Below are 27,298 nucleotides of genomic sequence, written 5' to 3' on the forward strand. Positions count from 1 at the left end.
CACACTTGGCTGGCTATGTAACAGTGCCCACTCCCCCCCACCCCTCCGGTAATGTTTGCCATGACCATCCACACAACAAGAGCCCATGTGGAATGTGCTGGCCTCAGAAATGTCACAAGGCAATGTCCTAAGGACATGGGGCAGCTGTAGCTGAACAGATCGATCATGGGTCCAGCTGGCCCAGGGGCAGCTCCCCACCCACAAATGTGCCTTGCCCCTAGGCAATGCTCTAGCAGGGGGATCATTTCTTTTGGCTCGTGTAACGTTATTGATATAATCTGGGACTATAGAGAACATGGTTTGCAACCAAGGTCCTGTAGTGGCACCAAATCTTATGTAAAGGGGGCCATATAAGGTGTCTAAGACCAGGTTATGGGTTGCTGGTTAGGATTATGCTGTCTGTATGTATGGATCATTTTGTAGTTGAAGTTATGAATATTGGCTTTATCCTGTCTGTATTTCAAACTTGTGCTGTGCTTCTGGGGCCATGTCTACATCTACAATTTTGCAGCGCTGGTTGTTACAGCTGTATTAGTACAGCTGTATAGGGCCAGCGCTGCAGAGTGGCCACACTTACAGCAACCAGCGCTGCAAGTGGTGTTAGATGTGGCCACACTGCAGCGCTGTTGGGCGGCTTCAAGGGGGGTTCCGGGAAAGCGAGAGCAAACCGGGAAAGGACACCAGCTTCGCCGCGGTTTGCTCTCGCGTTCCCGGAGCCACCCAGCAAACCGCAGGGAAGGAGACCTGCTTGCTCGGGGTTCCGGGAACGCGAGAGCAAACCGGGAAAGGAGACCAGCTTCGCCGCGGTTTGCTCTCGCGTTCCCGGAGCCACCCAGCAAACCGCAGGGAAGGAGACCTGCTTGCTCAGGGTTCCGGGAACGAGAGAGCAAACCGGGAAAGGAGACCAGCTTCGCCGCGGTTTGCTCTCACGTTCCCGGAGCCACCCAGCAAACCGCAGGGAAGGAGACCTGCTTGCTCGGGGTTCCAGGAACGAGAGAGCAAACCGGGAAAGGAGACCAGCTTCGCCGCGGTTTGCTCTTGCGTTCCCGGAGCCACCCAGCAAACCGCAGGGAAGGAGACCTGCTTGCTCGGGGTTCCGGGAACGCGAGAGCAAACCGGGAAAGGAGACCAGCTTCGCCGCGGTTTGCTCTCGCGTTCCCGGAGCCACCCAGCAAACCGCAGGGAAGGAGACCTGCTTGCTCAGGGTTCCGGGAACGAGAGAGCAAACCGGGAAAGGAGACCAGCTTCGCCGCGGTTTGCTCTCACGTTCCCGGAGCCACCCAGCAAACCGCAGGGAAGGAGACCTGCTTGCTCGGGGTTCCAGGAACGAGAGAGCAAACCGGGAAAGGAGACCAGCTTCGCCGCGGTTTGCTCTCGCGTTCCCCGAACCACCCTGCGAACCGCAGGGAAGGAGACCTGCTTGCTCGGGGTTCCGGGAACGCGAGAGCAAACCGGGAAAGGAGACCAGCTTGATTACCAGAGGCTTCCTCCTTCCACGGAGGTCAAGAAAAGCGCTGGTAAGTGTCTACATTGGATTACCAGCGCTGGATCACCAGCGCTGGATCCTCTACACCTGAGACAAAACGGGAGTACGGCCAGCACTGCAAACAGGGAGTTGCAGCGCTGGTGGTGCCCTGCAGATGTGTACACCTTCAAAGTTGCAGCGCTGTAACTCCCTCACCAGCGCTGCAACTTTCTGATGTAGACAAGCCCTGGGAAACATCCCAGACAAGTGGGTGTTAGCTCTGCCTAGCCTGCTTGATGGCCCATTAAGGACCATCAGCTACACAATTGACCCATTGAGAGGAGGCAGATACGCCGCCTTGTAACTCAGCAGGGTGTGCAGGGACTTGCCCATGTGACTCCAAACTCCATGTTGCTGTAATTTTCCACAATAAGAACAAAGAGGTTCTTACACTTGGAAAAGCCTATATAAGGCTGATGCCTCATCTCCATCTTGTCTTCAATCCTGCTTCTACCTCTGGAGGGACTTTGCTACAAACTGAAGCTCTGAACAAAGGACTGAATGACCATCCAAACGGGGGATGTACTCCAGAGACTTAATTTGAGCCTGCAGTTTTAGTCCATCACTGCTACAAGCCTGAACTAAGAACTTTGCCATTACTGTATGGAATTGATTCCATTTAACCAATTCTAGCTCTCATCTCTACCTTTTTCCCTTTATGAATAAACCTTTCGATTTTCGATTCTAAAGGATTGGCAACAGCGTGATTTGTGGGTAAGATCTGATGTGTATATTGACCTGGGTCTAGGGCTTAATTCTTTGGGATTGAGAGAACCGTTTTCTTTTATTGGGGTGTTGGTTTTCATAACCATTCATCCCCAGGACGGGTGGCACTGGTGGTGATACTGGGAGACTGGAATGTCTAAGGAAATTGCATGTGTGACTTGTGGTTAGCCAGTGGGGTGAAACCAAAGTCCTTTTTGTCTGGCTGGTTTGGTCTGCCTTAGAGGTGGGAAAACCCCAGCCTAGGGCTGTAACTGCCCAGCTCTGAGCAATTGGTCCTGAATTGGCACTCTTAGTTGGGTCCTGCCAGAACAGCATCGTCATAGCTTGTTTCATGCCCTGAGCACCAGCAGCTCCTGGCGGGCTGAACTCTGAGCCCTGCTTCAGGCAACAATTCCTTCGATTTTAACTGGCCTGAGAGAGGGGCACCAGCAGAGCTGGAGTGGGGGGAGCCTAGGCTGGAATAGCCAGCGGGTTGTGGGTCGGGAGTGAGGGGCACCGGCAGAGCTGGGGTGGGGGGAGCCAGGCTGGAATAGCCGGCGGGCTGCGGGTCGGGAGTGAGGGGCAACGGCAGAGCTGGGGTGGGGGGAGCCAGGCTGGAATAGCAGGGCGGGTGTGGGTGGGGAGTAAGGGGCACCAGCAGAGCTGGAGTGGGGGGAGCCTAGGCTGGAATAGCCAGTGGGTTGTGGGTCGGGAGTGAGGGGTACCGGCAGAGCTGGGGTAGGGGGAGCCAGGCTGGAATAGCCGGTGGGCTGCGGGTCAGGAGTGAGGGGCAACGGCAGAGCTGGGGTGGGGGGAGCCAGGCTGGACTAGCAGGGGGCTGCAGGTTGGGATTGAGGGGCACTAGCAGAGCTGTATCTAGGGGAGCCAGGCTGGAATAGCAGGGGGACTGCAGGTCGGGGGTGAGGGGCACCGGCAGAGCTGGGGTGGGGGGAGCCAGGCTGGAATAGCCGGCAGGCTGCAGGTCGGGAGTGAGGGGCACCGGCAGAGCTGGGGTGGGGGGAGCCAGGCTGGAATAGCAGGGGGGGTGTGGGTGGGGAGTAAGGGGCACCAGCAGAGCTGTGGAGACTCGCAAGCTGGGTGCGGTGTGGCTCTGCATGGCTCTGCTGCAGCCCCGAGCAATGGATTCAATTCACCTCCGAATATCGGACAAATGGCAAGCCAGGCTCTGTGGCTGGCAAACAATGGGGGCTAAGGGGTGGCCCCTCGAGGCAGGCGGGGGGCTGCGGTGTCAGCCTAATGCCATGCTCTGGCTACCAGTCTGACGCAGGGGCTGGCGCAGGCAGCAGGCTGACACAGACCCCCAGCGGGGTCGCCTGGGGGGGATGCAGCAGGGGCGCTGCTCCAGCAGGACTCGGGGAAAGAGATAAAGGAGCAGGGTAAAGCTGGTTTCCAAGGGCCAGCGTGTCCCTAAGGAGCTGTCAGGAGAGCACAGCCTTCCTCATGGGGGGCACCTCAGCCACTGGGGCTCTGGCCTGCCCCTGGGGCCCGGTGCCCAGACCAGCGGGGGCCCATCAGCCTGGCTGCTCTGTGAGTCAGCAGGGTCATTTGGGCAACACAGGGGGTCTGATCTCCAGGCCCATGGTACTGCCAGGCAATTCTGCCCAGCCTGGCGAGCTGGGGCACAAAGTCCTGCCTGCCCATGTCTCATGGCCACGCCCAGCCCTCCTCAGTCAGCGGGGGGGAATGACACCTGCCAGGGGTAGTTCTCACGCAGGCACCAGCGGGCGACAGAGCCCCTTCAGCTCCATTATCAGGGCCCCACCTGCCTGCCAGCGTCAGCGAGCAGAGAATCAGGCCCTTTGAGCGATTCCGGACTGCACCGGCGCAGGCCCCATGGCTGTTGGGAGCAGAACAGAAACCCTGGCATCAGCATGTTCTCCGGGGCCTCCTCCTCACCACCAGCTCTGCTCTGAGCCACTCTCGGAATCAATCAGCTACCGAGAGCAGCTCACAGTCCGAGGAGGAAAATCTCCCTGCGCCTCGGAAAGCCACCCTCCTCCGCTCCCCGGCCCGGCCCTGCCCTCGCAGACCTGTGCCATCGCCACCCGTGCTGATCAGAGCTCCACGCTGAGCAAATAGGAAATGAAATTCAGAAGTTCGCGAGGCTTTTCCTGTTTACCTGGCCACTGCATCCGAGTTCGGATTGCTGTCCAGAGCGGTCACAGCGGTGCACTGTAGGATACCACCCGGAGGCCAATACCATCGATTTGCGGCCACACTAACCCTAATCCGATATGGTGATACCAATTTTAGCGCTACTCCTCTCGTCGGGGAGGAGTACAGAAACCGATTTAAAGAGCCCTTTATATCAATATAAAGGGCCTCGTAGTGTGGACGGGTACAGCATTAAATCGGTTTAACGCTGCTAAAATCAGTTTAAATGCGTAGTGTAGACCAGGCCTGAGTCTATGATTCGTGCCCAGGCCCTCCTTGTCCAACTGCTCCCAGCGTAGCCAAGCTCTCTCCCCTCTTCCTGCACAGAGGGTCTTTCCAAGTCACTGGTCCTTGGCTGCATCCACCCCGCCACTGCTGCCTGTGATCCAAGACAGGCAGCTGGAACTGACCTCTGGGGCCAGGGCAGGCCGGCACCGCTGCTGTGCTCTGGCTTATTCTTCCCATGCCGGGCCGGCGTACTAGGCTGCTGCTGACTGCGCTGAGACCTTTCACCGAGCTCCCCACCACGACACCCAGGCCAATGGAGAGCCCAGCGGGGGGCATCGACTCGTTCCTTCCACTGTGCCTGAGCCGCCAGGCCCCCACAGGGCATCCCCGCTGGTCCAGACACAGCTCAACACTTCTGGGGCATCTCCCATCTGGCCAGTTCCTTGTTCCGCTCCGGGCACTGCACTGAGGCAGCACGGGCTGGGGCTCCCAGGCACCGCGCCACGCCGCACACTCGGCTCGGGGAAATCTGCCTCCAAGTCTGGATGCTGAGCACTTGAAAAACTGGCCCTGGCTCCTGCTCAGAGTTTGTTACCTCTGTGCCGGTGCCCAGCCAGGTAGTTTAAGAGCCTCACTCATGGGGGACTCAGCCGAGGCCGGAGTACTCAGCACCGGAGATTATAAACTCTGCGGGCAGGGCCCACCCCTCCCTGCACAAGGGAGCCCGATCCGGAGCAGCTGGGATCCAGTCAGTGTGTCTGGTTATCGCAGGAAGGGCTGTACGCGAGCACTGTCCATCTGTGGCCTGAGCCAGGCAGGGGTCTCAGGCCAGGGGCAGACTTCATATCACTGCGACTATTCGTTCCGGCGTTCTAGCTTCTGCCTCCTCAGCAGCGTTCTCCCCGGCATCCGGGCTGTGCGAGTCTCCTTGTGCGCAGCTGTGAGGTTCACAAACACCTACCCCAGTACAGCCTCCGAGCCGGTTCCCACAGGTCCTGGGTGGGGCAGTGCTCTCCTGTGCCGATAGCAAGCAGCCGGGCAATGGGGATAAGGCGAACAGCGGCTCATAGAGCCAGGGAGACCCCAGGGCCTGGGCATCAGCCGAACACGCCATCGCCTGCCGTGCGGAGACTGTCTCCGGGGTTACAAGCGGCCAGGCTAAGCCAGGAGGGGCCCTGTGACGAAGTGGGGCTGTTCTTAATGTTTCCTCTGAATACTGTGTGGGTGCCTCAGTTATGGCCGACCCTCTGTCGCCTGGCAACTAATGACCAGGCCCTGCTCCCCTGCAAGGGGATGCTAAAGGTGTGGGAGAACAAAGAGATCAGGTGACCTCCTGGCCCGGGAAAGAGACAAAGGCCAGAGAGGAGGAGCTGGAGGGAGTTTCAGTTTGGAGCTGGCTGGGGACGGGAAGTGAGGGCAGATGTGGGGGTCTGCCTCGCTGGGCCCCAGAATAGACCCAGCCGAGGGGTCCGGTTCGCTGTATCTACAAGCTCTGTTTTAGACCCTGTTCCTGTCATCGAATAAACCTCTGTTTTACTGGATGGCTGAGAGTCACGTCTGACTGTGAAGTGGGGGTGCAGGACCCTGTGGCTTCCCCAGGACCCCGCTGGGTTGGCTCGCTGTGGGAAGCGCACGGAGGGGCAGAGGATGCTGAATGCTCCAAGGTCAGACCCAGGAGGTGAAGCTCTGCGAGCTTCTTGCCCTGGAGACAGTCTGCTCCAAGGGAGAGGAGGCTCCCCAAAGTCCTGACTCGCTTGTTGGGGATGAGTTTCAGAGCAGCGCCCAGGGACTCCGTGACAGCCCAGATTCTCCTCGGGCTTCAGGCACAACCAGAGAGGAGAACTGGCTGCGGGGCAGGCGCTGGCCTCTCCCGGGGAGAACAGGAGCGCGGAGAGCTACAGGCCATGCTGGGTCTGGGGGCTCAGCAGCAGAAACCCCGTCCCAACGCCTGCACAGAGCCCCGAGGCAGGGGCCTGACTGAGTGGAAACGGGCCTGGTGGGGAACTTGGTCACTGCCCCAGCAAGCTCCCTCGCGCAGCCCTTGGCCCTGCAGTCTGTGTCCGCTGGGTCACTGCCCAGGCAGCGCCAGACCTGGGCACCAGCACTTGGGGCAGGGCTCCCCAAAGGTGGGAGATGGAGGCGGTGGAGCTGGTCGCTTAGACAGCTCATGTCTCCCACTCCCTGCCCCGTTGGGCTGCGAGTGCCTCCCCCCTTGCAACCGCCAGCCTGATGGTCTTGTTCAGCCAGAGAGCAAACGGCCTCCGAGGTGCCCAGCTCTGACCCCCTGGCTTCCAGAGACAGGCAGCCTGAGCCATGCCCAGTGAGCCCCAGTCCTTGCCCCCCACCTCCCGGTGCCACACTGACCTACGGGCCAGGAGCTGCAAGCCCCATGCCCCCAGGGCAGGTAACATCGCGTCCGGCTCGGGCAGCTCCTGACTTACCCCGGCTCCATGAGGGCAGAATTGGACCTAAACCACCCCCTGCAGCCCCCAGAGCTCCTGTCCAGGGCAGCGCTCTGCACCCAGCTATCCCGGCTGCCCAGGACTTGTGCCTGGTGTCACAAGGCCTGGTGCAAAGGCTGTTCGACTCCAGTGAGCTCTGGATCCGGCCCCAAACCTCTGAGATTCTCAGCCCCTCTGTCCATAGCCGGCACATGGACTCGCTGTCACCCCCATGAGGCAGGGCTGAGGGGAAAGAACACCACAGCCACAGCCGAAAGCCCAGAGCCAGGGGCCAATCTGCTCCTCCTTGGCCGGGCCTGCCCCAGGGCTGCTCCACGCAGAGCGAGGTGGAGACAAGCAGGCTCTGGCTGCTCCGTCCTGGCACCAAGGGGCTGGGAGCTGGGCTCTGCCTTCTCCTCCAGCCAGGTTTCCACACTGTGCTTGTCCCACAGCACCCGAGTGCCCAGGCAGCATGGAACCTGACCTCGATTTCCCCCAGGGGCCCACAACCACCACGCAGGCGACGTATCCAGAACACTGGCTCTGTGGGGCTGGGACGTGGTCGCCAACCGGCCTGCAAAGCACCTGGCATGTAGGGGGATACTCAAGTTGTCCTGGGATCCCTGCTGCCCACCATGCCCGTGTCCCACCCAGCGCGATGGCTCTAGCCCCATCCCCCAGCCAGCGCTCGGGATCGCGCCAGGCAGCTGCGAGGACAAATCAGGGCAAAGAAGACAAAGTCAGCACGGGCCTTTTGTTAGATCAAAGGGGCCCGGCCCCTGGAGCCTGTGGGGAAGGGACCAGGAGCCGACTGCACAGAACAATGCCCCACTCGGTACCACATGGCACAGCCCGGCTGATACCAGCCCACCCCACTCCTCCGCCAGGACCATGACCTGACTGCCAGGCCACGCTTCCTCCGGGGCGGGCTGGCTGCCATGGGAACCAACCAGCCAGGGCTTAAAACCTCTCAGCGGGGGCACCGACACAGACGACCCCCTCCACCAAAACCTCAGCTCGGCAGACAAAGGGCCGGCTGGTGCAGGGCCCGTCCGCACGCTGCAGCTGCCTGGCTGGGCTCCTTTGTGCCAGCAGGGCCCAGTTCACTTCCTTAGGGGCAGGTGTCCGGGCACAAAGAGCCCCCCGCACAATAGGCCCCCTGGGGGGCTGAAAGGGGCCTTGGCGCCCCTCCCGGGCAGCGCAGGGTGGATCGAAGCCAGGGCTTGGAGAAGGGCTGCTGCACTCCAGCCCCCCAAGATGCCTGGCCTTCTGCTTCTCTGGCAGGGGGCACGCTGTGTGCCCAGCTGGGCCGAGTTGCGAGTACCCCCCTCCCAGGACCTGGGGCCCAGGCTATCTTGGAGGGGAGCTCAGGGAGCAGCCGAGGAACGCTTGGGCAGGGGGGATCCCCAAAGCCGGAGGCGGTTCTCATAAGGGATCCCGCTGGCATCTGCAGGCGCTGGCGCAGGCCCTCGTCCCTGCCGCAGGCGCCTCAGCTGATCTCCGGGACACTTCAGAGGGTCCCAAGGACCCCCCCCCGCCCTGGCTGCTCCAGTCTTCCTCTCACTCACCTTAGACATCAACCCGCTGCCTGAGGCCAGATCCTGCTGGGGGACCCTTCAGGAGAGAGACCAACCTGCTCCTCGCCATCAACGCCCTGCCTCAGGCCACGTGCCCTGTCTGTCCAGGGGTTGGCCTGGGCACAGCTGGCAGGGGTTGGGGCCCAGCTGTTTGGGGCCGCACGGCGTGAGGGCAGAGAGCCACCCACGTGTCCGGGGCTGTGCATGAGAGCAGCGGAGGAGGAGGAATCACAGTCATGGGACCCTGGGAACAGCCAGCAGAAGGGGAGGGAGGGGACTCACCTGCAGTGCCTCGCACACCAGCTCCACGCTCAGCGCGCCCGTGAGGAAGTCGATGCACAGCTGCAGGACAGAGAGAGACAGACAGACTGTGGGGGCAGAGAGAAGCCACTGTCACTCCCCCTCCCACACCGAGCGCCGCCAGGAGATCCCCACCTCGGCTCTGACAAGCACCGTTCCAGTCTGACTCAGCACCGTGGGGAGGCTGGCAGAAGGGAGAGCCCCCAGCCCCTCGCCGGGGCCCCTCGGCCAGGTGGATCCGGGGGAGTGTCATGGCGCAGGCCTGGTGTGACGTGAGGGACTCAACCCGGGGGAGGCTGCATTTCGTGGAAGACAGGGCAGGGTGGTGAACACAGCCTGGAAACGGTTGTGCCCACTTAGGCAGGTGAAGGGCTCAGTGAACTGAGCACCAGCCTGGATCTCGGGAAGCATCACAGAGAGCCAGAGGGTGATGGACAGGGAAAGAGGAGGCTGAAAGGAGCCAGCGTGGGAGTTCCTCCCAAGTGACCAAGCCAACCGGCGAGTGTGGGATTGTCACGGAGTGTGGGGGAGTCGGGGACCTGCACCCCCGGCTTCCTGCTATTCACTGGGACTCTCAGCCAGCCAGTAAATCAGGTTTATTTAGACAGGAACACAGTCCAAGACAGGCCTTGCCACTACATACAATAGGACCCCCTCAGTTAGGTCCATCTTGGGGTCCCAGGAGCACCACAACCCCCTTGGGGGGTCAGAGCCCTGTCTGTGCTTCCCTCCATTCCCCAGCCACCTCCTGAAACCCTCTCACTCTCCAGCCTTTGTTCAGCTTCCCGGGCAGAGGTGTCACCTGGCCTCCAACCCCTTCCTGGGTTCTCACATTACATGCTCAGGCATTTTCCCTCCAGCCAGTCTCCCATCCCCCAGTGCAGATCATCCTCCCAGGCCAACACCCCCCACTCAGCATTCACAGACCACAGTAAGAACAGTCCCAGTTTGTCACAGGCAGGGCCGGCTCCAGGCCACGGCGCGCCAATCGCGTGCTTGGGGTGGCATGCTGCGGGGGGCACTCTGCCAGTTGCCGGGAGGGCGGCAGGCGGCTCCGGTGGACCTCCCGCAGGCATTTCTGCGGAGAGTCCGCTGGTCCCATGGCTTCAGTAGACCTGCTGCAGGCATTTCTGCGGACGGTTCACTGGTCCCGCTGCTCCGGTGGACCTCCCGCAGACACGCCTGCGGCAGCTCCACCGAAGCGTGGGACCAATGGACCCTCCACAGAAACGCCTGCGGGAGGTCACCGGAGCCGCAGGACCGGCAAGTGGCAGAGTGCCCCCCGCGGCGTGCCGCCGTGCTTGGGGCGCTGAAATTGCTAGAGCTGGCCCTGGTCACAGGGATGAACTGTAGAGCAGCTGCAATGCGATGGGCCAATGTACATACAGGGACCGAGTTTCGGTGTAACCTTGAATCTGGGATGTGCCCGGCTCGGCTCAGCTCAGTCTGGAGCCGAACCCAGTCCTGGGAAAGCCAAGAGCAGAGAGGGCTCAGAGGAAATCTCAGCATGCCAAGCTGATCCTCCGTTTCCACCCACCCTTGCTGTGCCCCCAGGTCCCCGCTAGAGGAAAAGCCCCCCCGCCCTTTCTTCACTGTTGTTAATACCCTCCCCACCCCAGCTGGCTGGTCTGGGGGGGTCAGTTACTTCTCCTGTGCCGCTGGGGTTAAGGAGCCGTGTAAGCCCTCGGGCCTGTTTTTTGGGGTGTTTAAGGTATTTGACTCCAATGGGAGTTAGGCACTCAGAGGCTCTGGGCTTGGCCCTCGGACCTGGAGAGGTTTCACTCCACATCGGCACTGCGCACGGGTTAGCCCTGCGGGGGGTGGGCTGCTCGAAGGCCAATGCAGACCCTGGCGGGCCCAGCCGGCAGGTGCCAATGACCAGACCCGGCGCAGCTGCGCTAACACCGCTCCCCACTGCTACGCAAACCGTTCGATCCCCGGCCCTGGGTGAGGCAGTGGCATCGGGCCCTGCCTGCGGTTGTGCTGCTGCCTTTGGGCTTCATGCTGGGGCCCCAGGGCAAAGGACCCAGCAGTATAAACTACGCCTGGGAACCAGCCAGCAGTGCTGAAGGGACCCAGAGCCGCCAGCCAGCGCAGCCTCCAGGCAAGGCTCTCAAAGCACCTTACAAACATCAGCCACTTACTTTAACCACTAGGCCTTGCTGCTGCTCCCAGATGCGCTGGGCTGGTTGGTTCGCACAGGGAGGCCAGGCAGCACCGGCAAGGATGTGGCACTGTGGCTGGAGGAAACGAGGGGGTTTCAAAGCTCACCCACCCCAAGATGTACTAAAGAGGGGTGGGGCAGGGGGCTCCCGCTGTGCCATTCCAGTGGGATGGCCTGGTGCAGTTCCTGACCTCTACTCCTTCCAAAATTAATGCAGAGGGGGAGTGACTGAAGAGGAATGGATTAGCCGACCCTGGTGTGACAGAGTGGAACTTTTCATAATATTTTGTATGACTTGTGTGTGTGCCTCAGTTTACCCGATGTGCTGCCTGGGTAACTAGGTGGGGGGGTTGTTTTCTTTGCAGGAAGAACCCCAAGAACCAGGTGGGGGTGACACCTAGCTGGCTGGGGCATGGCCCAGATAATGGCCCGGCCACTGGGGACCTAGCTAGTGATGCCCCCAGCTCTCTCCAGGACGTCAGAAAAAAGGTTCCAGGAAGGGGAGCCCCAGCGTCACCGTGGAAATCCACCCCCAGCTGATCTTGGACTCTGGAGCAGCTGGGGAAGAGGTTCCTCTCGGCAGGCCGATTTCCCAGCCCCAGGCACTCAGCAGCCCCGCAGGGATGGGGCTTGCATCATAGACTATCAGGGTTGGAAGGGACCTCAGGAGGTCATCTAGTCCAACCCCCTGCTCAAAGCAGGACCAACCCCAACTAAATCATCCCAGCCAGGGCTTTGTCAAGCCTGATCTTAAAAACCTCTCAGGAAGGAGATTCTACCACCTCCCTAGGGAACCCGCTCCAGTGCTTCACCACCCTCCTAGTGAAAAAGGGTTTCCTAATATCCAACCTAAACCTCCCCCACTGCAGCTTGAGACCATTGCTCCTTGTTCTGTCATCTGGTACCACTGAGAACAGTCTAGATCCATCCTCTTTGGAACCCCCCTTCAGGTAGCTGAAAGCAGCGATCAAATCCCCCTGTGATGGAGCAGGGGCTGTCTGCATGGGGGATGGGAGAGCAGGGGAGGACTTTAGGGATGGACTGTACCTGAGTCTGTAACCTGAGCTAGGCAAGGGGGGTGGGAGGTCAACACTTTTGCCCAGGGAGCTCGAGAAATGAAGGGGCCAGCAGGAGGGTGTTAGTTTCAGTTTCGTTTTGGGGCTGTGTGGGGGGAATTCAGGGTATCCTAAGCTGGGATCCAAGCACCCTGAACCCCCAGAAGGACTCGATTGAGGGGTCCTGACTGTGCCTGCAAGCTTGTGCTGTAACCTGCATTTCTGTTGTCCAATAAACCTTCTGTTTTACTGGCTGGCTGAGAGTCACTGTAGGTCCCAGGAAGAGGGGTGCAGGGCCGGACTCCCCACACTCCGTGACAACTGATGGCAGCGCTGGGATATACTGCACCCCGTGGACGGCGCTTCCTGCAGTAAGTGACTGGGGAGCAGTAAAACAAAGGGGTGACTAACCCCTGGGAGTGTGTGCCCAGTGAGAAGGACTTTGCAGTAACAGGGTCCCCCGGGGGGATTGCAGCGAGAGGTCCCAGGGGCGAAGGAGTCTGCAGCTCGACCCTGGCAGAGAGGTGGTGACCTCACGAAGGGCTGGTGCACTAGGGGTCCCCCTGGAAACCGTGGGGAGCGGCGAGCACCCCGGCCTGTGAGTGGCCAGCAGGAAGATGTATGCCAAGCGGCACAAGTGTGACCTGCTGGAGCTGTGCAAGCAGAGGGGGCTGCGCCTGGGGAGGCTCAGCAAGAACCAGCTGATTGCCCAGCTGGAGCAGGGAGACCACATGAATGAACAGAGCCCTGTCTCTGAGGGAAGCAGCCGGGCAGATGCAGCGCAGGCACCAGTGTCTGTCCCTGCTGGGAGTGGTCAGCCGGCGGCTGAGGGCTTCCCGAGACCCCCCCTTCCTAGGCCTAGGGGAAGGGAGAGGAGGAGCCCAATGAATACCGAGGGCACCGTGACCCCCCCGGCCAGCAGGGGAGCCTCACGGCGAAGCTCACCCCCCAGCAGGGGATCCTCCCGGTGACGCTCACCCCCAGCAGGGGATCGTCCCAGTGACGCTCGGCATCCATGGAGCGGATGCGGCTGGAATATGACAGGAAGCTGAGATGGGAAGAGCTCGAGTTAAGGAGGCAAGAACTGAAGGAACGGGAGAACCAGCGTAAACATGAGGAGAACCAGCGCCAGCGTGAGTGGGAGGAGAAGGAGAACCAGCGTAAACATGAGGAGAACCAGCACCAGTGTGAGCTGGAGGAGAAAGAGAACCAGCGTAAACATGAGCTGGATCTGGCCCGGCTGGCGAGCAGTGGGGCCCCGGCTGCGGTGAGTGAGGGGGGACCCAAGCCTACAAAGAGCTTTGATAAGCACTTGCTGCCCCGGCGTAAGGAGGGGGAGGACATAGATACCTTCCTGACGGCCTTTGAGAATGCCTGCGAGCTGCACAGGGTTGACCCTGCAGACAGGATCGCAGTTCTCACCCCCTTACTGGACTCCACAGCCGTGGAGGTGTTCAGCCGACTGAAAGGGGCGGAGGCAGAGGACCATGAACTGTTCAAACAGGCCCTGCTCCGCGAGTTTGCGCTGACTCCAGAGATGTACCGGAAAAGGTTCCGGAGCCAGCGTAAAACCCGTGAGGTCACATACCTACAACTGGTCAACCAGGTGCAGGGGTATGCCCGCAAGTGGACAGCTGGGCCCCAAACTAAAGAGGACCTGCTTGACCTATTCATACTGGAGCACCTGTACGAGCAGTGCCCGTCCGACCTGAGGCTGTGGTTGATGGACCAGAAGCCGAAGAACCCGCAGCATGCAGGCCAGCTGGCCGACCAATTTGTGGACAGTCGGGCAGGGGATGGCAGGGAGGAGTCTCGAAGAAGCAGGCCTGCCTCAACGCAGAGAGAGAGTCACAATGGGACCTCCCAGCGGGGGCCTATGGAGAACCCTCCCAAAAGGGGAACATACAGCGTCAGGTCCACCCGACCCACTCAAGGGGACCCACGAGACATGGGCTGCTATCACTGTGGCCAACGAGGCCATATACGGGCCCAGTGCCCCAAGCTCAGGGACAGACCAAGCAGACCCAACCCAGAGAGGGTGGACTGGGTAAAGACCCAGTTGGAGGAGGGGCAGCATTCCCAGGAAAGGGGGGCTGGCAACATACCACCTGTGAAGGAGGGAGGAGGTCCCCAGGTCAGCTCCTCTGGGGGGCTGGATGCGCCAGGCTCCGGGTTTTTGGTTTACAGGGTGGGCGCGGGGCTGCCCCTCCGGAGAGAGTGCCTTGTTTCCCTGGAGGTAGATGGGAGGAAGGTCACTGGGTACTGGGACACGGGCGCAGAGGTGACGCTCGCCCGGCCTGAGGTGGTGGCCTCAGATCGGATGGTGCCCGACACCTACCTGACCCTGATGAGCGTGGGCAGGACCCCATTCAAGGTGCCTGTGGTGAGGGTACACCTGAAGTGGGGGGGCCAAAGAGGGTCCCAAGGACGTGGGGGTACACCCACATTTGCGCACGGATGTGTTAATGGGAGAGGACCTCGAGGACTGGCCAAGTAACACCCAGAGTGCCCTGGTCGTGACTCGCAGTCAGAGTCAGTGAAGGGCACTGCGCCCCGACAACGGGGAAGGGACTCTGCCCGAGGTGCAGGACCCTAACCTGGGGGGGGGGAACACCCAGGGACACGGCTCAGAGAGGCGGCGGCCTCAGACCCAGTCAGCGAAAGAGAGCAGGTTCCCTTCCCTGTACCAGCTGCTGAGTTCCAGGCCGAGTTGCAGAAAGATCCCTCCTTGCAGAAGCCCAGGGACCGGGCTGACCTTAGTGCGGTACAGACCATGAGGAGAGGTTGCAAGGAGAGGTTCCTGTGGGAGAAGGGGTTCCTGTACCGAGAATGGGCTCCCCCAGGGGAAATAGAGTCGTGGGGGATCAGGAGGCAGCTGGTGGTTCCCCAGAAGTTTCGCCACAAGCTGCTGTACCTGGCCCATGACATCCCTCTCGCAGGGCACCAGGGAATCCGGCGCACCAGGCAGAAGCTGCTACAGAACTTTTACTGGCCTGGGGTCTTTACCCATGTCCGACAGTACTGCCAATCCTGTGACCCCTGCCAGAGGATGGGGAAGGCACAGGACAAGGGGAAAACAGCTTTGAGGCCTTTACCCATCATAGAAGAACCTTTCCAGAAGGTGGCCATGGACATAGTGGGACCCCTCAGCAAGATGACCCGCTCAGGGAAGAAATACATCCTGGTGGTGGTGGATTTCACCACTCGCTACCCCGAGGCGGTGGCCTTGTCCTCCATCGAAGCAGACACCGTGGCAGATGTGCTGCTGACCATTTTCAGCCGGGTGGGGTTCCCCAAGGAAGTCTTAACGGACCAGGAGTCCAACTTCATGTCGGCCCTGCTCCGGTCCTTATAGCAGAAATGTGGGGTCCAGCACAACTGGGCCTCAGCGTATCACCCCCAGTCCAACGGGCTGGTGGAAAGGCTCAACGGGACGCTGAAGATGATGCTAAAAACATTTATGAACCAGCACCCGCAGGACTGGGACAAATACTTACCTCACCTGCTGTTCGCATACAGGGAGGTATCCCAGGAATCTACCGGGTTTTCGCCTTTCGAACTGTTGTATGGAAGGCAGGTAAGGGAGCCCCTAGACCAGATGAGAGACGAATGGGAGGGGAAGGCCACTCCTGAGGGAGAGTCAGTGGTGGAGTATGTCCTGACCTTCTGGGAAAGACTGGCCGAGCTCATGGGCCTGGCCAGGGAGAATCTGGCCCGAGCCCAGAGGAAGCAGAAGGTCTGGTATGACCGCATGGCGCGGGCCCGTGCCTTCGCCACCGGGGATCAGGTGATGGTTCTCATCTCCGTGAGGAGAAACAAACTCCAGGCTGCCTGGGAAGGGCCCTTCAAGGTTATCAAGCAACTAAATGAGGTAAACTATGTGGTGGAGCTGTCAAACCGGGCACATCACCGTCGGGTGTACCATGTGAATATGGTGAAGCCATACTATGACAGGGGGAATGTGGTGTTGGCCGTGTGTGGACATTGGGAGGGGCAGGGAGATGACCCCTTAGTGGATCTATTCCCTGGGACAAAAGCTGGTTCCCCCCTGGAGGCGATTCCGCTCTCTGATCAGCTGATCCTGGCCCAGCACGCTGAGATCAGGGGGGTGCTGCATCTATACCAACAGCTGTTTTCCAACCAGCCTGGACGCACTCATTTGACTGTCCACAGGGCGGAGACTGGGTCACATCCCCATATAAGATGCTCCCCTTTTCCGGTCACTGGTAAAACTGCCCAGGACCTAGAAAGAGAGGTCAAGTACATGCTGGCTTTGGGGGTGATCCAGCCGTCTTCCAGCCCTTGGGCCTCGCCAGTGGTGCTGGTCCCCAAGAAGGACGGGTCAATCCGGTTCTGTGTGGACTATCGAAAGCTCAATGCCATCACCGTATCTGATGCCTACCCTATGCCCAGGCCTGACGAGCTCCTAGACAAGCTGGGAGGTGCTCGGTACCTCACCACTATGGATCTTACAAAGGGCTACTGGCAAGTGCCACTGGATGCAGATGCCAGGCTGAAATCGGCCTTTATCACCCCTCTGGGGCTCTATGAGTTTCTGACCCTGCCCTTCGGCCTCAAGGGAGCGCCGGCCACCTTCCAGCGCCTGGTGGATCAGCTACTGAGGGGGATGGAGAGTTTTGCCGTGGCGTATACTGACGACATCTGCGTCTTCAGCCAGACCTGGGAGGACCACATGTCCCAGGTTAAACAAGTGCTGGACCGACTCCGGGAGGCTGGGTTAACAGTAAAGGCTGAGAAGTGCAAGGTGGGGATGGCTGAAGTATCTTACCTGGGCCATCGGGTGGGGAGTGGCTGCCTAAAGCCGGAACCAGCCACGGTGGAGGTGATCAGAGACTGGCCTGCTCCCCAAACCAAAAAGCAGGTCCAGGCCTTTATTGGGATGGCAGGGTACTATCGAAGGTTCGTGCCCCACTTTAGTGCCATAGCCGGCCCCATCACTGAACTGTGCAAGGAGGGGAAGCCAGACAAGGTGGTCTGGACCGAGCAGTGCCAGCAGGCTCTCCGGACGCTGAAGGAGGCTCTGGTTAGTGGCCCAGTTCTAGCAAACCCAGATTTTGACAAGCCCTTTATGGTGTTCACTGACGCCACAGACACGGGACTGGGGGCGGTGTTAATGCAGGAGGATAAAAAGGGGGAGAGACACCCCATCGTGAACCTGAGCAAGAAGTTGCTACCCCAGGAGCAGAACTACGCGGCCATCGAGAAGGAATGCCTGGCCATGGTGTGGGCCCTTAAGAAGCTAGAGCCATATCTCTTTGGGTGACACTTCACCGTGTACACCGACCACTCTCCCCTGACCTGGCTGCACCAGCTGAAAGGAGCCAACGCCAAGCTCCTGAGGTGGAGCCTGCTCCTGCAGGACTATGACATGGACGTGGTCCATGTGAAGGGAAGTGCCAACCTGACAGCGGACGCGTTGTCCCGGAGAGGGGACCCTGAACTTCCCCAGGTCACTGGGCAGAGTGACCCCGCTCAGTTCAATCTCGAAGGGGGGAGAGATGTGATGGAGTAGGGACTGTCGGTGTGGGGGATGGGAGAGCTGGGGATGTCTTTAGGTGAGGGACAGGATCTTTAAGCCTGTAACCTGAGACAGGTAAGGAGGAGGGGATTAGCACCTTGGCTGGGGAAGCTGGACAAAGGAATCGGCTGGCGGGAGGAGGGGCAGTTCAGTTTGGGTTTGGGGCTGTGGGGCGGAATTCAGGGTATCCTAAGCTGGGATCCAAGCACCCTGAAACCCCAGAAGGACTTGATTGAGGGGTCCTGACTGTGCCTGCAAGCTCTGCTGTAACCTGTGTTCCTGTTGTCCAATAAACCTGTTTTACTGGCTGGCTGAGAGTCTCTGAGAGTCCCAGGAAGAGGGGTGCCGGACTGGACTCCCTCACACTCCGTGACAGCCCCCTCATGCTTCTCTTCTGCAGACTAAACAATCCCAGTTCCTTCAGCCTCTCCTCATAAGTCATGTGCTCCAGCCCCCAATCATTTTTGTTGCCCTCCGCTGGACTCTTCCAATTTTCCTATATCCTTCTTGTAGTGTGGGGCCCAGAACTGGATACAGTACTCCAGATGAGGCCTCACCAACGCCAAATAGAGGGGAATGATCACATCCCTCGATCTGCTGGCAATGCCTCTACTTATACAGCCCAAAATGCTGTTAGCCTTCTTGACAACAAGGGCACACTGTTGACTCATATCCAGCTTCTCGTCCACTGTAACCTCTAGGTCCTTTTCTGCAGAACTGCTGCCGAGCCACTAGGTCCCTAGTCTGTAGCAGTGCATGGGATTCTTACGTCCTAAGTGCAGGACTGGGCACTTGTCCTTGTTGAACCTCATCAGGTTTCTTTTGGTTCAATCCTTCAATTTGCCTAGGTCACTCTGGACCCTATCCCTACCCTCCAGCGTATCTACCTCTCCTCCCAGTTCAGTGTCATCTGTAAACTTGCTGAGAGTGCAGTCCACGCCATCCTCCAGATCATTAATGAAGATATTGAACAAAACCGGCCCCAGGACCGATCCTTGGGGCACTCCACTTAAAACCAGCTGCCAACTAGACATGGAGCCATTGATCACTACCCGCTGAGCCCAACGATCTAGCCAGCTTTCTGTCCATCTTATAGTCCATTCATCCAGCCCATAATTCTTGTAACTTGCCGGCAAGAATACTGTGGGAAACCGTATCAAAAGCTTTGCTAAAGTCAAGGAATACCATGTCCATTGCTTTCCCCTCATCCACAGACCCAGTTATCTCCTCACAGAAGGCAATTAGGTTAGTCAGGCAGGACTTGCCCTTGGTGAATCCATGCTGACTGCTCCTGATCACTTGCCTCTCCTCTAAGTGCTTCAGAATTGATTCCTTGAGGACCTGCTCTATGATTTTTCCAGGGACTGAGGTGAGGCTGACTGGCCTGTAGTTCCTTGGATCCTCCTTTGTCCCTTTTTTAAAGATGGGCACTACATTAGCCTTTTTCCAGTTATCCGGGACCTCCTCTGATCGCCATGAGTTTTCAAAGATAATGGCCAATGGCCCTGCAATTACACCCGCCAACTCCTTCAGCAGCCTCAGATGCAGCGCATCCGGCCCCATGGACTTGTGCTCGTCCAGCTTTTCTAAATAGTCTCGAACCATTTCTTTCTCCACAGGGGGCTGGTCACCTCCTCCCCACGCTGTGCTGCTGTCACGGAGTCCCTGGGCGATGCTTTGGAACTGCTCCCCACAAAGCGAAGCAGGACTCTGGGGAGCCTCCTCTCCCTCGGAGCAGGCTGTCTGCAGGGCAAGAAGCTCACACAGCTTCACCTCCTGGGTCTGACCTTGGAGCATTCAGCATATGTCCCTCCGTGCGCTTCCCACAGCGAGCCCACCCAGGTGGGGTCCTGGGGAAGCCACAGGGTCCTGCACCCCCACTTCGCAGTCAGACGTGACTCTCAGCCAGCCAGTAAAACAGAGGTTTATTAGATGACAGGAACACGGTTTAAAACAGAGCTTGTAAGTACAGAGAATGGGACCCCCTCAGCTGGCTCCATCCTGGGGACCAGCGAGCCAGACACCCACGTCTGCTCTCACTTCCCCAGCCAGCTCCCAACTGAAACCCCTCCAGTCCCTCCTTTCTAGCCTTTGTCTCTTTCCCTTGCCAGGAGCTCACCTGATCTCTTTGTTCACCTTTAGCTATCCCTTGGAGAGTGGAAGGGCCCCGGTCATTTGTTGCCAGGAGACAGAGTGTCAGCCATTTATGCACGCTGGAGACTTAAGAAATGCATAGGGGAAACTGAGGCACCCACGTAGTATTCAGAGGAAACATTAAGAACAGTCCCACTTCGTCACAGCTGCCTAGTGCAGTAGTCTGGGAGCTGACCTTGTTTGTGAAGGCAGAGGCAAAAAAAGCATTGAGTACATTAGCTTTTTCCACATCCTCTGTCACTAGGTTGCCTCCCTCTTTCAGTAAGGGGCCCACACTTTCCTTGACTTTCTTCTTGTTGCTAACATACCTGAAGAAACCCTTCTTGTTACTCTTAACAAGAAGAAATCGAAACCCTGAGATTCTGACCCAGGGTCGCCTGGGGGGAGCGAGGGACGCAAGTGGGGCAATTTGTCCCAGGCCTCGGGCCCTGCAGGGGCCCCACGAGCCCTGGCCCGGTGGCGGTCCGGGTCTTCAGCTGGCATTTTGGCAGTGGGGGGCCCTTCAGTCGCTCTGGGTCTTCGGTGGCATTTCGGCAGTGGGGGGCCTTTCAATGCTGCCAAAGACACAGAGTGACTGAGGGGCCCCCCACCGCCGAACACCCAGACTGCCACCGGGTGTGTACAAGCACCGCTGCTCCCCTGCTTTGCCCTATGCCCCCTGGGCGGCCCTGTTCTGCCTGGCAGCCTCGGGCTCTTTCCTCTCCCCTGGAGGCCGGAGGATGGGCTGACTCCTCGACCAGCCAGAAAGCAGGCAATCATGTGCTGCCGATGAGCAAGACCCCACCGGCAGCACCCTCTCCGAGCGCCCAGTCTCTGGGCATGGCCCACCCTGGCTCTGATGGGTGAAGATGTGCCGGGGGGGCCAGTGCGTGATCCCAACCACGACCAGTCCATCCCCAAGCGTCCATCACCCAGAGACAGACGGGAGAAGGCGCTCCCAGGAGAAGGGAGTGGGAGCTGGGCTAGGGTTGGTGTCTCTTCCCAAAGGCCCCTCTTCCTTCGGGAGAGGTGCCAGCCCCGGCGGTCGCTGGATTCCCATCACCGGTGCTTTGCCGACGAGAGAGGAGGTTGGAGGATGGGTCCAGAGGCCTTGGCTCCAGGCCCAGCTCTGCTGCCAGCTGGCGGTGACCCGCCCCCAGACTGTGATTCAGTCCTGTCCCTGTCCCACTGACCTGCCCCAGGCTCTGAGGCTTCTCTGAGAGGCTCCAGGTTCCTGCACGGGGAGGCATGGGACAGCGAGACCATGGTCCGTGTGAGCAAGGGGAGGAACCTGCTGCCTTTGCCTGAGGGGTCAAGGGAAGGTGGCAGCCAGAAAGCCAGGACTCTGCGCTACGAGGTTACATGGCACAGCAGAGGGGGAGCAGGCCAGGCACCCACTGGCTCCAGGAGCCCCAGGACCGCTCGGAGGGGACGGGTCACCCCCGCTATGGCCTGGCTGCCCCCTTCTCCTCCAATTTCACCCAGCGGCTGTGAGCAGAGGAAGGAAAAGCCGCGCCCTTCCCAGGACCCCTTGGCGGCTACGCCCTGCTCAGTACCGTGGCCAGCCTGCCTGGCCCTGCTCCCAGCCGGGCGTGTCCAGCCAGCGCAGCCCCGGAAAGCGAACCACAAGCAAAGGAAATTGCAGCAGAGGGCGAAACTGGCACTAGAAGCCAGGGCTTAGGGACGCTGGCGACTTCCTGCTGCAGCCACGGGTGGCCCCTCTAGCCTGCTGGTGAGGAGTGCCAGGAGGCACTGAGCTGAACCCACCATGTGACACATGGGTGCGATGCCTCTCACCCCATCAGAGCCCGCTCAGCCCAAACCTGTTCTGCCACGGCCGCGCCTGCCCCGCCATGTGCCCAATGGCCCCACCCACTCTGCCATGTGCCCCATGACCTTGCCACGGTCCCGCCGGCTCCACCACAGCCCTGCCCCACCGGCCCAGTCACGCTCCCCTCAGCCACAACCTGCTCTCCACAGTCCCACCCGCCATGTGCCCCATGAACCTGCCCACCAGCCACATGCCCCACGATCCTGCCAGCTCCACCATGGCCCTGCCCCACCCACCCAGTCATGCTCCCCTCAGCCTCGCCTACTCCTCCATGGCCCTGTCCACCCATGCTCCCCTCAGCCATACCTGCCCCGCCACGGTCCCACTCACCTCCCCCCAGTCCCCTGCACTCATGGCAGGACTGAGTATTATCTGGACCATCCCTGACAGGTGTTTGTCCAACCTGTTCTTAAACACCTCCAATGATGGCGATTCCACACCCTCCCTGGGCAATTAATTCCAGTGTTTAACCAACCTGACAGTTAGGAAGTGTTTCCTTACGTCCAACCTAAACTGCCCTGGCTGCGATTTAAGCCCATTGCCTCTTGTCCTAGCCTCAGAGAACAATTTACCTCCCTCCTCCTTGTAACAACCTTTTATATCTTTGAAAACTGTTCTCATGTCCCCTTTCAGTTGTCTCTTGTCCAGACTAAACAAACCCAGTGTTTCCGATCTTCCCTCATAGCTCATGTTTTCTCAACCTTTAATCATTTTTGTTGCTCTTCTCTGGACTTTCTCCAGTTTGTTCCCATCTCTCCTGAAATGTTGGCACCCAGAACTGGACACAATACTCCAGTTGAGGCCTAATCAGCGCAGAGTAGAGTGGAAGAATGACTTCTCGTGTCTTGCTTACAGCACTCCTGCTAATACAGCCCAGAATGATGTTCACTTTTTTTGCAACAGTGTCACATTGTTGACTCATACTTAGGTTGTGGTCAGCTCTGACCCCCAGATCCCTTTCCGCTGTACACTCCTTCCCAGGCAGTCAGTTCCCATTTTGTGTATGTGCAACTGATTGTTCCTTCCTCAGTGAAGTATTTTGCATTTGCCTTATTGAGCAATGGGGTGTTGTCAGCCCCAGACACTGGGCCAAAGGCAGCCCGTGGAAAGGAGTGGGCTGGAGCAGCAGGGCCCCACGCCTGTGGCATATACAGGGGCCAAGGGATAAGTGTATCTGTGCAGCCGCTGCCCCACTCACCCCCAGCCTGTGCCACGGAGGGGGCTCTGCAGTGCCCAGGGCAGGGGCCCCCATCCAGCAGAGCTGGGGCACTGGGGAGATGTCGGGCTGGTCTGGCTGCATCAGCAGCTTCAGTGCTAGACGCTGTGTGGGAAAAGCCGGCTATGGCCTTGGGGCCGTTGCATCAGGGGCTGGGCCTGCCAGCACTGGGAAGGGAGCCTAAACTTCGCATCTGCGTCCCAGCCAAGCCAGGCCGCCTGGGTGGGGATTTCCCACTGCTTCCTGCTTACCCCTCCACCTGCATCCCAGAGGGCAACCCCACCCCCACCCCCCGCCTGCTGCAGCCACATCGCCTCGCTGGGCGCTAGGAAAGGAGGCAGCCGGCTAGCCAGTGGAGGTCTCTGGTCTAATCACAGAGGCTGGGACTCGTTAGCCACCCCCCCACCTACACCAACCCCCGGATCATTATGCCCACAGGTGATGAGAAAATAGCACAGAAACGTTCTCTCCTCCGGGTCCCTTCCTGACGCACAAGCCCTGGCCTGCAGTCTCCGGCAGCCGTTGCAGAGGCCGATGTTTTGGGTTTCTGACTCAGGCCTATCCCAGCCACATCCGCCCGGCCAGCCACCCAGCCAGGGGGAGAAATCCCTTTGGCTCTGGAAGGAAAAGAGCTGGATTGATGAGCCACAGAGGGAACTGGCCTCCAGCTTCCCCAAACGCCAGCTCGAGCGGATGGGCTGACTCGGGGGCTGGGACACACTCCTGGCTGATGGCCCTCATGTTCAATGAGCTGGGTGGATCTCAGACCAGTCCCACAAGGCAGGTGCCCGCATCACCAACAGGCAGTGGCTGGCCCCCTCAGTGGCAGAGAGAGGCCGAGAGGGACTGGCCTCCTCACCTCTCCGGCTCAGACACAGGGTTGCTCGCATGGCTCAAGAGAGGCTCTGGGGCTACCAAGCTGTCACGGAGTCCCTGGGCGAGGCTCTGGAACTGCTCCCCACAAAGCCAGGCAGGACTCTGGGGAGCCTCCTCTCCCTTGGAGCAGACTTGTTCAGGGCAAGAAGCTCCCACGGCTTCACCTCCTGCGTCTCTCCTTGGAGCATTCAGCATCCTCTGCCCTCCGTGAGCTTCCCACAGCGAGTCCACCCCAGTGGGATCCTAGGGAAGCCACAGGGTCCTGCACCCCCACTTCACAGTCAGACGTGACTCTCAGCCAGCCAGTAACACAGAGGTTTATTCGATGACAGGAACAGGTCTAAAACAGAGTTTGTAAGTACAGAGAACGGGACCCCCTCAGCCGGGTCCATTCTGAGGCCCAGAGAGCCAGACAACCCCGTCTGCCCTCACTCCCCGGACCCAGTCAGCTCCAAACTGAAACCCCCTCCTGCTCCTCCTTTCTGGCCTTTGTCTCTTTCCTGGGCCAGGAGCTCACCTGATCTCTTTGTTCACCTTTAGCCATCCCGTTGCAGGGGGGAAGGGCCCCAGCCATTTGTTGCCAGGAGACAGAGTGTTGGTGATTTATGCACACTGGCCTTTATCCTACCACCTAGAGACTTAAGAAATGTATAGGGGAAACTGAGGCACCCACACAGTATTCAGAGGAAATATTTAGAACAGTCCCACTTCGTCACATGAACTGGCTCCTTTTCCCAGCACAGAGAGTTAAGGGGAAATCTCTGTGGGATGCAGAAAAGCCCCCCGCCCGCCCCCCCAGGCTGGAGCCACTGCCAGGACACTGCTGCATTTGTACACCTGTTGCATCCGCCATGCCGTGGGGTGGGGTGGGGCACAGAGCTGGTGGCAGCCTCTTCCCAGACGCTGGGGGCTTCAAGGCTGAACAAAGCATGCTGAAAGCGCCCGAGGCCCGCGCTGGAGCTCACCCAGGGCGCGAATGCCTGTTCCCATCCAGTAAGTGCTGGTACAGCCCCAATGGGTGGATGGCGCCTTGCCCTGTCAGCATTTGGCAAGGTGCCCAGCTCCTGCGTGTGGGCCTGGGAGCTCGCAGGCGAAGCTGTTGGCTGTGCAAGGGCACTGCTGCAAGCCGGGCTGACACCACACCTTCATGTAGGTGTCAGTGTGGCAAGGATGTGGAAAGTTAGAGCACTCCGGCTGCCAGAGGAGCAGCACCGCTGCAGAGCCCCTGGCTGGAAGGTCACTTTTGCTGTTGCATCAACTCCAGGGCCACCCACGGCTTCCTGGTTCTCACCCAGCTGGATGCCAGGGTTACAGATAATGCCACAGTGACAGCGACTCAGAGCTGGCTCCCAAAGCAGCAGCCCCTGCCTGTGGAGCAAAGGGAGACTCCTCATTAGCAGAGAGCAGTATAGGGCCTGACACAGACTACAGCAGGTCTGATTCCAGCCTGTAGGGGGAGGTAGTGCACAGACACACAGCCCAGTTCTTTCCAGTGCTGGCAAACTTCCCCTCCCCCAGGAGGTGAAGGGCCTTATCCATGCACCACAGGCCTGGGACAACAAAACGCACAGAGCCCAGACATGACAACTGCCCGGCCAGGGGCTCAGGAGCAGATCAGCAGAGGCGGCAGCTGCCATCTGTGATGAAGTGGGGCTGGTCTTAATGTTTCCTCTGAATGCTGTGTAGGTGCCTCAGTTTCTGGCTGACACTCTGTCTCCTGGCAACTAATGGCCAGACCTTTCTCCCCTGCAAGGGGATGCTAAAGGTGTGGGAGAACAAAGAGGTCAGGTGACCTCCTGGCCCGGGAAAGGAACTCAGCAGAGGAGGAAGGACTGGAGGGGGTTTCAGTCTGGAGCTGGCTGGGGACGGGAAGTGAGGGCAGATGTGGGGGTCTGGCTCACTGGGCCCCAGAATGGACCCGGCTGATGAATCCTGTTCTCTGTACCTACAAGCTCTGTTTTAGGCCATTTTCCCATCATCTAATAAACCTCTGTGTTACTGGATGGCTGAGGGTCACGTCTGATTGCGAAGCTGGGGTGCAGGACCCTGTGGCTACCCCAGGACCCCACTGGGGTGGGCTCGCTGTGGGAAGCGCACGGAGGGGCAGAGGATGCTGAATGCTCCAAGGAGAGACCCAGGAGGTGAAGCTGTGTGAGCTTCCTGCCCTGCAGACAGTCTGCTCCAAGGGAGAGGAGACTCCCAAAAGTCCTGCCTGGCTTTGTGGGGTGCAGTTCCAGAGCCTCGCCCAGGGACTCCGTGACACTGTCCTGTTGGCCCCAGCAAGGAGGAAAGCAGGCCCAGCTTTTCCCAGCCATAGGCCATGCTGAGGCAAACCTGGGCTCAAAGCAAACAGCTGGCCTTGTGCCTGGGGACTGGCAGCCAGGCCTCTTGTCAAACCCAACATGCCCACAGCATGTGCTAGCCCCCCTTGCTCCCACCTTTCTGCCAGGCCCATCTGCCAAGCTGGGGCACACAGCAGGGAATTCACTGCCATCTTCCTAGCTGGGCGTTGGGCACCTGCGGGGCAGGGCTGGCTGTGGGCACCCTGATCCATGGCTCCGCAGGGTCACCCGGAGACCACCCCACTGGGAATGAAACCTCAGAGCACAGAGAAAGATGCCAGGGACAGAGAGAACTGGGATGGGCAGTGCTGCGGAGAACATCCCATCTGCTCCAGTGAGGGGCACGGACCGATAGCCATTATCAGCAGAGCCCGCGCCCAGCTGCAGGCAGCACATGGAAAGGGCCTTCCAGCAGCACCCTCCGCCCACTACGCTAGGCCAGGACACAGCTCAGCCGGTGCCCCTCACTCCTGACCTGCAGCTCCTGCTACCCCAGCCCTGGACTCTCCCCCCAGCCCCCGTGCCCCTCAATCTGACCCACAGCCCCTGCTACCCCAGCCCTAGACTCTCTCCCCCCCTCTGTGCCCCTCAATCCTGACCCACAGCCCCTGCTACCCCAGCTCTGGACTCTCTCCCTGCCCCCGTGCCCCTCAATCTGACCCACAGCCCCTGCTACCCCAGTCTTGGGCTCCCCCCGCAGCTCCACCAAGGCCGTTCAATCCCACACTACCTCTCTTACTCCAGTCCTGGCCCTCTCCCGAGCAGGGGCTGCCTGCCATGACAAACTGCGCCCCTGCAGAGGCTGGATCGGGCGGCACCCGCATTGTCAGACAGCCTGGTGGTGACTTGCTCTGCCCTTGCCAATCAGCAGGCGAGGGCTGCGAGCCTTTCCCAGAGAGCTGCCGCAGCTGGAAGGGAGCCCGGGAGGCTTTTGGGCGTGTGAGCTGGGGCAGAGGAAACAGGATTAACTGTCAGCTGAGCATCGGCAAACAGGCCTATTCCCTCAGTGCTTTCCCATGAGCCAGGGCCCGGGGCCAGCTGGCAGGTCGCCACTGCCCCATCCCGCTGCCCGGAGGTAACACCAGGAGGTGTGAACAGTATCACAGCAGGCTGCCGACTGCAGCTGCTTCCCACCATCCAGAGCAACAGGAAAACCCTAATCCTCCTTCCAGCTGGGCCACAGCAACCCCT

The 27,298-nt window shown here is 59.7% G+C and overlaps 1 protein-coding gene across 1 annotated transcript in view; it reads right to left on the minus strand.

Moving 5' to 3' along the window:
* Window positions 1-27,298, minus strand: part of BTBD19 (BTB domain containing 19) — a 72,174-nt gene that overhangs the window by 10,363 nt on the left and 34,513 nt on the right. The window contains exon 5 of the mRNA XM_030573948.1: window positions 8,934-8,993. Within this exon, the coding sequence (XP_030429808.1) occupies window positions 8,934-8,993 (60 nt within the window). The remainder of the gene's footprint in view (window positions 1-8,933; window positions 8,994-27,298) is intronic.

Source organism: Gopherus evgoodei, chromosome 8, assembly GCF_007399415.2.
Source record: "Gopherus evgoodei ecotype Sinaloan lineage chromosome 8, rGopEvg1_v1.p, whole genome shotgun sequence".
In the NCBI taxonomy this organism is placed as follows: domain Eukaryota; kingdom Metazoa; phylum Chordata; order Testudines; family Testudinidae; genus Gopherus; species Gopherus evgoodei.